An 11672-nucleotide genomic window follows, 5' to 3' on the forward strand; every position below is an offset into this window, starting at 1 on the left:
AAAGGACCAGCATAAACCAGCAAAGGACCAGCATAAACCAGCATCCCAGCGTCAAAACATACCTAACCAGCATATGCTGTTTTTTCAACAGGCATACGAATCTTTCTTTCTTTCTTTCTTTCGTTATATAGCTTAATTTAATACAACACATGTTGCCCAAAGTGTCTTACAATCACAGACTTATCGACAGTCAAAACAAAATAACTATAAAAACAACAAAAGTCACATAGCCATACACTAAGTAGGAGTCAAGACCCATCATAAAAACTCTCAGTTAAAAGATGTGATTTCAGCATGGATTTAAACGCAGGTAGTGATTTAGCCGATCTAATTGCGAGGGGGAGCTCATTCCATAATTTTGGACCAGCTCTGGAAAAAAGCTTATTCCCCCTTAAATTTATATTTTGTCTTAGTAACACAGGTGTTGTTTTTCTGATCTCAAGGATCTGGAAGGAGTGTATACTGACACCATACTGGACATGTACCCCAGGGCTAGATTATGTAGTGCTTTAAATACAAGAATAAGGATCTTATAAATAATTCCATGCTGTACCGGCAGCCACTTTAATGACATTCAGGGCCGTTTCTAGCCAATTTGACGCCCTATCTGTAAGGATGCATTTAACTCGACAAAGCGGTCTAATAAAGGATGTATTGATCTCGTGAATTAGCGAATTTTACTATACAAATATTTTTTAATTGGATGTTAAAGTTTATATGGGAATATTACATGACACGCTGATCCTTTAACAATGCATTGGCGCAAAAAACGCACACCTTTTGGACAAATCTGCCACAAATATTTGGACAAATGTGCCACAAAAGTGCCACAAATACTGCCTAAACAAAATACTGATTTTGTGCACTTTATTTACTGTAACAATATTTTAAATTGGCCTTTGAACTTAGCTTTATTGCATGGCAAAAAAAAGTGTTACCTTGCCAAAGCACTGACAGAGCCCACTGATCTAATGGCGTTGTTGAGCGCTCCAAATGCAAACTTTGCATGCAACAATCAGGCAGCAATGGACAGCACTCTGATCTAGTGGCATACAGGCATCGTCAGATTGACAGTACTCTAGCCCAATAATGTTGGGGGATCCAGTGGGGGCGGCAGTCATATTTCAGGGTGACCGTGCCACTCTTTATCACAACCCTGCTAAAAGTGCCAGTACGTGCGCTCATTGGCGCCCCTTCAGCTGGTGGCTAGAAACGGCCCTGATGACATAACTGAGTCTCTCTTTTTTTTTTTTTTTAGCAGACGACACCCCCATAATACAGGGGAAAAAAATAAAGATGTTTTTCAGTTTTATAATGTGATATGGCAACTTAAAAGACACAAATGTAATATTTATGTATTTGATACATACATAGAACACGTCATACAGAGATTTTGTAGAATTTTTAATCCAGAACCAAATATAGTTCCCACACAAAAGCAGTTCATCCAGTCACCTCCTTTACTGACTGCCATTCAAAAAGAAAAATGTGATCATGTGTTATGCATTTTTATTTAGGGTAACACCTTATATGCAAAACACCTTATATGCAAACGCAGCAGGTCGCATTAACTCACTGTGTTTTGCAAAGTATTTTGAATAACTGATTCTAAAAAATAAACTGAATACCTGTTACTAGCCTCTACAACATGCAGAATTCAGTTCAAGAAAAATGTGATAAATGGTAATGTAATAAAATCATAAGTAATAGAATAATAGGCAAAAAAAATTAAGTGATAATATTTAATATATTAGTAATTATTATAAACATTCAAGAAAACATTGCTGAATATTTGTTGATTGTTGAATAGCCTTAGTTAATATCTCAAATCAATAATATATGATGAAAAGCATAATAATAATGCACACTTAAGATAAAAACCAAAAACTTCACTCTTTTAGTAAAAGTGAAGCAATAAATGTTAATCGAAATATATTATGTTATAAATTATATTATAAATAAACATTTTATTATAAATGAAACCTAGATATTTTATTATAAATAAAACCTAAAATCTTCTATAAATGTAAATAGTTACAGTTAGTAATTTCTTTTTAAATTTTGAACAGCAATTATGTTAAAATTGTTACTGGAAAATATGCCCTATACTAATTTTGAAGGAGCTGAAAATGTAAGTCTAATTATTTGATTTGGTTTTCTCATTTTCTCCTAATAGGCTGCCTGGGTCAGTTAGATGGTAAGTTGTCACAATCCAAACTCATGTTCAGTCACACAGAGAGTTTTGTTTTGAATGTGTTGTAGTTTTTTGTGTAAACATGGAATTCTCACATATGATCTTTTCTCTCACCAGTATGTGGTCAAGCCCCCCTCAACACCAAGCTATTTCTGCAGAGGGACGCTAATCAATAAAGAATGGGTTTTAATTGCAGCAGTCGTTGTCCAATAGTACGAAGTGCCCAAGTTTAATATGTGTGCTGTGTGTTTCGTTGTGAAAGCGAAACTACTTTGTTTGGCCTTCCAAAAGAGGACACGACTAGAAATCAGTGGTTAAGTTGTATTTACAACACTGTTCCAGAACACTTCAACCCAAATATTCAGATGTGTGCAGCGCATTTTATGGAGGACTGTTTCCTGATCCTGGTAGAGTAGACTACAATGCCAGCTGTTCTGACTCACAGACTGTAAGTACGCTTTCATATTTAAAGGATTTGCCACTGATGATTCAAACGCGAGTTTTGAGCAGTGTAGAGTAGCGCTTGTTGTTTGTCATTTCTCCATCACAAATGCAGACATGGTTTTATGTTTAACGCAAGTAAAAAAGACAGTATAAGTCATTATAATCCGTAATTATGTCCCCACTGGATGCAATAAATGCCTCGTTTATGATGGGTTTTAAAGGGGTCATATGATGCAATTTCATTTCTTCCTTTCTCTTTGGAGTGTTACAAGCTCTTGGTGCATAAAGAAAATCTGTAAATTTGCAAAGACTAAAGTCTCAAATCCAAAGAGATACTCTTTATAAAAGTTAAGAGTCAACCACGCCTACCTAAAAAAACAATACTCAGCAGAGAAAGGTGGTTAGAGTGGGTGTTATATAGTGAGTGAGGTGATTAGAAACAGCTGTGTGCAATGAGTGCAATCAGTGCAGTGTGCAAATCGTGCAAAGAATGGTGGGATATGTAGTCCGGGGTGCTATGCAACAGTTTGTGTTGTGCGAGAGTCAATGTAATGGAAAGGGTGACCTCTGGTGGTGAATAAACGGAAGTCCATGGACCGAATTCGTGACAATAAGTGTGTCCTATCAGGTAATGAAAAGTTCGACACACTTGTGGTCTTCATCCTCACTTGAACACTTGGGCCAAATACAGGAAATACGTCATATAAGTGTTCAAGTGGTCAAGTGCAAAGACCGCAAGTGTGTGTATTTGGACAAGGCATTCATCTCGGATGTAATAAGCGACGTACGAAGAACGGGCCCCAGGTGTGTTTAACTAGTCTAGTTTGTGTTTCCTATTTAAGCCTGTTCCCCAGTTTCATTCACTGTTCAGTCACAGTGATGTTATGCTTCGTTCCATATGCCTGTACTCCTGCGTTTGGATTAAAGTTTGAGTTTTATTGGATCTCCTGCGATTCCATCTGTTCCTGTGACCCTAGAAGCGTGACACAACTGTGAATTCTGGGGTTATTTTCAGTTAAATTATATTTGACCAGACACAAATGTCATATTTACGTATTTACATATAAGACATACATTTAAGACATCTTCGTAAATCGATTAGTCCGTCATCTCAAATAAAAAATACAAAAATTTAAAAACTTTGGGATCCTGTACAATGCATTTTTATCTGATTTGGAGATCTCCCTTTTTTAATTCAAGCAACATAGCCTAGTTTTACTTTCTCAGGCAAGGAAGGAGGTCAAAAAAAGGCGAACCGTGCATTCATTCTTTATTCTTATTATAGCATGAACACATTTCATACAATTTGTATGTGTAAATACCTTGCCTCCCAAAAGTTTTTTTTTTTTTTTCATTTACCATCAAGCAAAAGGCGAACCGTGCATTCATTCTTTATTCTTATTATAGCATGAACACATTTCACACAATTTGGATGTGTAAATACCTTGCCTCCCAAAAGTTTTTTTTTTTTTTTCATTTACCATCAAGTCTCTTCTCCATTACTGATTCTCTGCATGTTGCTGCTCTTAATTTGGGATGGCCTGATAAGCACACAGGTGTATTATTTTGACATTTAGCCTGTATCATGGTATTGCTTTTTTCATAAACATACAAGTGCACATTATATCACACAACACAAGCAGAACAAGGAAATTATTCAAACATAATTCCATTCATTATTGAATGAATAGCCTACCCATATATGGAAATCTGACAAAAAGCATAAACTTTCCACATGTGTGGTTTGGCAAAGCAATACGATCATTCATCACATGTCAACGTGCCAAAATACGCACACACATTATTCATGAAACACAAGCAGAACGAGTTTCTGTGAGAGGAAAAAACATAAAACCATTACGTAAACTGTCCCATTTATTTGAATGCAACAATTTATGCATAAATGGATTTAAGTATAGTCTATAATATAATAAACATGAAAATTTGTTCTTCTTGTTTTTTTATGAATAAGGACAGTTTAAGCTTTAATAGCTGGAGAAGCTGTGAGTGTAAAGTTTAAAGCCACTAATTTAGTAAATTCTTTGTCTGTCTATCATACCAATTGATCGGTTGTCCAAGTTCCGTATTCTTGTATCGCTTTAACTGCATCCATAATCCCTGGCCATTGCAAGTACTGCCAAAATAATTTACTTAAATGTTGTTAAATAAGTAGCTACAATTAAACACAAGGAAGAACTATTGTCTATCCCACTTTACTCTAGAACAGAGCATCAAAATCCATCTTTCTCCATTTACAACCATTCAAAGGTAAATAAAAATGTGAATCAAAATAAAAAGAAATGTTCAATATTGTGATTTATGAATGATAAACATGCCATTATATTACATAATTTACAAGAGCCTGATTTGTTTCTATTGGATGGCTCATAAAAGTATGAAACAGAAAAGAGAGAGAGAGAGATAAACAGAAATAATGTCATGAGCGTGGTTTAGACTACACAGGTGCTCCTGCTTTTTGAGAGATAACTTGACCAAGGAGAGGTGAAACAGTGGTGCTGCGGGGGTCTGATCAACTGCACTGTACCTTGACAACTTCAAATAAAGCCAATTTCCATCTTTATTAATAATGATATTAAAGGTTATTTCATTTGATCATTTTTTCTATACATCACCAGATCTCATCTGACTGTGTTAAGATTTGAATATTCAAATGAGGAAAACCTTAGGAACCATGCACACAGAGCACTTTTTTGTGTCTTAAAACGTGAAGGGAAGCAGAATAGGAAAGAGTGCAGGGTCTCCATATAAATTTTGAAATGCTGAAATTATTTTCTTGAAAGAGTTGTCTTAAAAACCAAGGGCGTGTGTGCAATGAGACGCTGTCCAGTGGAATGCAAAGGGTAGGCTAACTACATATTAGCAGTTAAAATAACGCATTTCCAATTTAGTTAAAAGCCCTTTAGATGCAAAAAAAATGAGCAGCGTCTTTCTCCTCTGTAGCCAAAACCTTCACACAAGCATCCCTCTCTGGTTTTAGTAGCCAAGCGGTCTGTATTGGGTCTCTGTATTGAGAAGTTGTCTTGTCTGACACAGTCTTTTTGTTTTCCTTTTTATAAAACACGGTAGAATTGTATAATGTGACAATAAGCAATTAAGTTACTCAGTATATAGAGTAAGTCTTCTATATAATCAAAAATCCTAAAATGAGATTAGTAATAAAGTGATGTGTTTCAATCATCACTGTAAATACCAACAGCTGCCTGGAGTGTGAGAACATCAGGTGGGGTGGAGGCAAGAAAAAACTCCTGATGAAGGCAGGAGTACTCATACTTCACAGATCATTACAGACTTGACAGCAGAAGAAACAGCATTTACAGCACACACCAGAACAGAAGAATGAAGTTTAACACAGTCTTCTGTGTGGCCGGAGCCATACTTCTCAACATAGCAGGTACATCCACAAAATAATTAGCTTTTGTTAAATTACTTTATGTTTATCATCAATGTGTTGAATAACTAATTCTGAAAAAGAATTGAATACCTATTTATAAATCTTTGTATGTAATACAATATAATATATAGTTATATATTATGCTATTAAGAAAACATTGTTGATGTTTGTTATATTATTAAAGCATAATAATCTTAGATTAAAGATGAAAAACAAACAAACAAACAAAAACTTGTCACTCATTTTGTAAAATGTTCATCAAAAAAGATTGTATTGTAAATATATTTTAAGCACAGAATGTGAATGCTTAAATGCACTGAATGTGAAAACTGGTCATGGTGGTTGAAGCAAGGAAGAGGATCTAGTTACAGCAGTAAAACTTTAATCAACAATAAATCAAAATAACAAACGCAGGAACAGAACAACCACTAAATAGATGTAAACAGGGAGCATATATACAGATACTAAACGAGAGAGCTAACAAGGGGTAGGTGGACACAATAGGTATCTACTGTATTGTAACAAACTAGGAGACTATGTAAACTGTAAGGAAGACAGGAAATAAATAGGAACAGGGAACTCAAAACTAAACCAAAACAGAATAGGCATAGAAATTATTCTATAGGAAAAGTAAACCATTATTTAAAGTTAGTCATTTCTTTTTATCATTTTGAATAGTATGTTCATATTTTTACTTGAAAATCTACATTTAGTAGTATATTTTAGTATATATTTTAGGAGTCTGATTATTTTATTTGTTTTCTCCTAATAGGCTGCCTGGGTCAGTTAGATGGTAAGTTGTCACAATCCAAACTCATGTTCAGTCACACAGAGAGTTTTGTTTTGAATGTGTTGTAGTTTTTTGTGTAAACATGGAATTCTCACATATGATCTTTTCTCTCACCAGTATGTGGTCAAGCCCCCCTCAACACCAAGATTTTTGGAGGGGAGAATGCAATGGCAGGCTCTTGGCCGTGGCAAGCCAGCATTCACGATCTGTCCAGTGGAAGCTATTTGTGCAGCGGGACGCTAATCAATGAAGAATGGGTTTTGACTGCAGTTGACTGTGTCCTACAGTACGAAGTGGCAAAGTTTAATATTATCATATGTTTTTATGAATTTCAAGTGTCCAAATATCATATAGTGTATATATAGATGTGGATTCATAATAGTGAAATTAAAACTGACTTGTATTTACAGCAACAGGGTGTCTGACATTGTGATCAACTTGGGGCGTCTGACCCAAAATGGCTCAAACCCACATGAGATATCCATGCCAGTGATTAAAGTCATCAAACATCCTAAATATAACAGTCTTGACAGCAGTTTAGCAATGCTCCAGCTCTCTTCTTCTGTGACTTTCACTGATTACATTAAGCCAGTCTGTCTGGCTGCTGCTGGTAGTGTATTTGCTGCTGGTACAGAGAGCTGGGTCACTGGATGGGGCCTAAATGAAGGTGAGAAACGTTACTTCAAAATTACACCCAATCGAGGTTCTAAAATTCTGGAACAAAATAATGCCTTTTATGATGTTTCCATTGATCTGTATCTTTATTTTGTGTGATAGAAATCAAGTTTCCTGACATACTGCAGGAAGTGGAGGCCCCTGTTGTGGACAACATTGAATGTAATGATGCCTATGGAGGCATCATTACAGACAACTTGATGTGTGCTGGATTTTTAGATGAAGGAGAGAAAGCCCCATGTGTGGTAAAACATCAGTCATTCATTTTATCAGGCACTGTTTATCCAAAATGCATGTCTTTCTCTATAAAACTGAGAGACTAGAACTGTTATCTCATTCTTGCTTCATCTTCTGTGTCTCTGTACCACATTACTGCATCACTTCTGTTACTGTAGAGGTGTAAATATAAAGTGTTTGTCTCTGCAGGGAGATGCTGGAAGTCCACTGGTCACTAGGCAGGGTTCCATATGGATTCAGTTTGGAGTTGCGGTCTATTCTCATTATTGTGCTGAACCTGGTTATCCTGCTGTATATGTCAGGGTGTCTGAATATCAGGACTGGATCAGCAGTTACACAAGGAGCAGTGAGCCTGGATTTGTCTCATACCCCCTCATTCTTTCTCTGATTGATGGAGGCTCAGTCAACCTCCTCTCATTTTCCCTTGCTCTCACTTTCTCCATCATACCTCTCATCTTCTTCCACTTTTTTTAAAGATTATGTGAGTCATGATAATTTTATGGATACACTTCTGTAATCATGATGATAGTTTGCTGTACACAGTCTCATTATTAGGTGAAATACGTGTTTCTTCTTATAATCTTTTCTTTGATGTTAACCTTCTTACTGATTGGATCCTGGGGTCATCAATATGTTTATAATGAAACTAAACTTTGATATAGTTCAGCATGCTTTTAAAAAAAAAAGAACCTTCACTGACATCATTACAAGTGCACTGCATGGATGTTTTTTAAATATGATTTTATTAAAATAAATCAGTATCCTTTGCAATGTGATCATATATCAATTTTACTGTATTTTCAATGCATGTACTAATCATTTACTGTGTTGAATAAAACGAAATAAAAATATACATTTGTGATGTTTTTAATTATTGTAATTCAGTTGTTTACCTGTATGTTTAAAGCGCCATAAACCACATTCCATACATTTGGGACATTTAAAAAATATACAAATTTTAAATTTAAAATCCTGATGCTGGCATTTATTGACATGGCTGACATGGGACAGACATATGTAAAAAGAATGTTGGTGTGAAAATTCATTATAACAAGCAACAAAACACACATAAAAACTCTTGTTGAGATCCTATATTAATCCTAAGTTTACAAAAGAAAAACAAAAATCTATATTGCTTTAAAAAAAAAATGGACTATCATACACAAACCTTCTTAATGTTCTAAACACTACACTTTACACTCTTAAGAATAAAGGTGCTTCACGATGCCATAGAAGAACCTTTTTGTCTAAATGGTTCCATAAAGAACCTCTCTAACATCTGAAGAACGTTTCTGAACAAAAGGTTCTTTGTAGCAAAAGAAGGTTCTTCAGATTATAAAAAGGTAAGAAAGAGATGGTTCTTTAAAGAACCTTTGACTGAATGGTTCTTTCTGGAACCAAAAATGGTTCTTCTATGGCATCGCTGATGTGAAGAACCTTTTAAGCACCTTTATTTTTAAGAGTGTACACTGACATTTCAACACTACTTCACACTTAACACTATTTGTTACTTTAACATTACCTGCACTACATCCTGATTCATTCATGTATGTATGTATTTATTTATTTATTTTCATTGTTTTCCTGATTTGTCATATATATTTGTCATATATTGTGTATTCTTTTATATTATTGTCTTTGTAATTTCTTGTTACTTGGTCCTTTTATCGTCTTCCTTGAGATGCATAGACAAAATGAGAATTTAATTTAAAATACAGGTGACAATAAAGGTATTGATTTTCTTGACTCTTGAAAAAATATATTGTATTGTGATTATAGTTGCTTATAAAACTGGCAGCTTGCAAACACATGGAAAAGCCCCTAAAACATTCAGTTCAGCATGATTATACTACAGGTATTTTGATACAAAGTTTATTTCCGTGAATGTATTTTTAATTTTTTTTGATATATTTTTTACTGTCCTGCTTCCTTGTGCACTACAATTGCGGTTCGGTTTATATTTAGCATCATTTCAAACAGTGGTTTGGCATGACATCTATTTTCCTTGTTTGTCTCTGCATAATGGGAAAACATGAAGTTGAAGGTTTGTTAAATTGCCTTAGCATTAACTTGGTAAACACAACCACTGTAGGAATGCGGTTTAGCCTCATGTCTCATTTGGCACAGCATTATCAAGATTGGCATAGCATTATAGAGATTCACCAATGTTCATGTGACTTCTCACATATCCCTCACACAACCAGTTGTTCCAGCTTTAGTTTTCAGTTCAGCCACCCTCACCTTTATGGATTGGCACAAGGGTAAACGCACAGTATCACAAAACTAGTAGTATCATGATATTTTACAGCAATGTACGCAGAAATTATGATTATAATTATTATAATGAATTTAAGAATAGTACACAAAAATGTAGGCCACAAATTAGAGTTAATTTATTTACTTTCACACAGCATTGCATGCTGTATCTTTTCTTGACGTCTCACTCACAGTCATTTTATGGTTACAGCTCTTTGATGATGAAAGAGCTGTGTTTTTGACTTTTATTTCAAATCTTTTCTTTAAAACTTTAAAATTGATTAGCAGTTAGATTCTGGAATCATCAGTATGGTTGTAACCAATGTTTTATATAGTTCAGCATTTTTTTTTAAACCATTCTAGTTTACAATAATTTACAATGTGTGTCTCACAAAACATTGGTGTATGGATTTGATACTTGACAAAATAATGCAGAATGCAAAGCATCCCGGAAATAAAAGTTTCTCTTTTATCATTCACATCCTCAATCTCTGTGAGAAGTGACATTTGAGACTGGTGAACCACAGTTGATGGGATTCAATACAAACACACTGCATTCACTTTATTAAAGGATATTTTGACTTATAATACTAATGACTCCATCTCAAGATCTAAATGTTTGTAATTGGTTATAACCACGTTGTTTAATGCAATGTAATTACATCTTTTTCTATTGAAACTCACACTAATCATTTTCTTTTCACTTACTCAACATGAATAAAATAATGTAAGAATTAATTTTAGGAATTTGCTTTGCAAATACATACCCCCTACATACAGCCTATTATATCAAAGTCAAAGGACATTTCTGAAATAATTTATACCAATCCAGACATAAAAGACATAAATAAGAAGGAAGGAGAATGTAAAACATATTCCATTCAATTCAATTTAATTTCATTAATGTATTATTTAATTTTATTTTCAAAGGTGCATAAACCTCACTGTATTGAGATACTTATTTCAAAGTTCAAACTAACGATTATAAAACACAAAAGGGAAGAATAAAGTACTGTATTTTTGACATCGAAGCTCCGAAGCTTGTGCCAGAAAACTAGCCTACACATTAAACACTTAAGTACTGTATCGGAAATTGATTCATGTTTGCAAACGCATGTGATCTATGATGTCTGAAGCCTAGCTCGTCTCAGGTTTCATAGGTAGGCATAATTTTGGCATAAAACGCTTGTTTTGTTTACTGTGTGGAGACGTGCTGAAATCACGTTTGGTCTCCTACTGTATCGCGTACCTTGTCAGTGTCGTGGGCTTTGCTTGGCCATTTGTTGTGATAAACAGGAAAGTGTGTTCAGCTGAATTCAATTTGAGTTTTGTTAGATGAATATAAAAAGCTTACTATACCGCGGCAGCGGTCGCGGCAGCCCTCGTGTGAAGACCGAAGAGTGTAAAGACCATCGACTCCACCGAGCAGGGACACCGGCAAGGGACATAAGTATCGTTTTTAAATCATTCTCTTTCCTACTAATTGTTTCCCTTCTGTTTTCAGTTTTTATAACCAATTCTTACTATGTGTTTCCAGATCCCTACTATCTGGAATTGCCAATCTGCTGTAAACAAAGCAGATTTTATTACTTCTCTTACAAGTCCTTCAAGAATAAACCTCATGGCCCTGACAGAGACGTGGATCAAACCAGAGGACAATGCTA

General features: G+C 34.9%; 1 protein-coding gene across 1 annotated transcript; it reads left to right on the forward strand.

Moving 5' to 3' along the window:
- Positions 1–5950: 5950 nt before the first annotated feature.
- LOC107660798 (chymotrypsinogen A) lies at positions 5951–8460 on the forward strand. Its single transcript, XM_016450222.1, has 6 exons — positions 5951–6050; positions 6823–6843; positions 6958–7126; positions 7251–7507; positions 7618–7760; positions 7942–8460. Exons 1-6 carry the CDS (start codon positions 5996–5998, stop codon positions 8224–8226), a joined length of 930 nt encoding a protein of 309 aa, XP_016305708.1. The 5' UTR covers positions 5951–5995; the 3' UTR covers positions 8227–8460.
- The last annotated feature ends 3212 nt before the right edge of the window (positions 8461–11672 follow it).

Source organism: Sinocyclocheilus anshuiensis, unplaced genomic scaffold (genome assembly GCF_001515605.1).
Source record: "Sinocyclocheilus anshuiensis isolate Anshui unplaced genomic scaffold, SAMN03320099.WGS_v1.1 scaffold2630, whole genome shotgun sequence".
NCBI classification, from domain to species: domain Eukaryota; kingdom Metazoa; phylum Chordata; class Actinopteri; order Cypriniformes; family Cyprinidae; genus Sinocyclocheilus; species Sinocyclocheilus anshuiensis.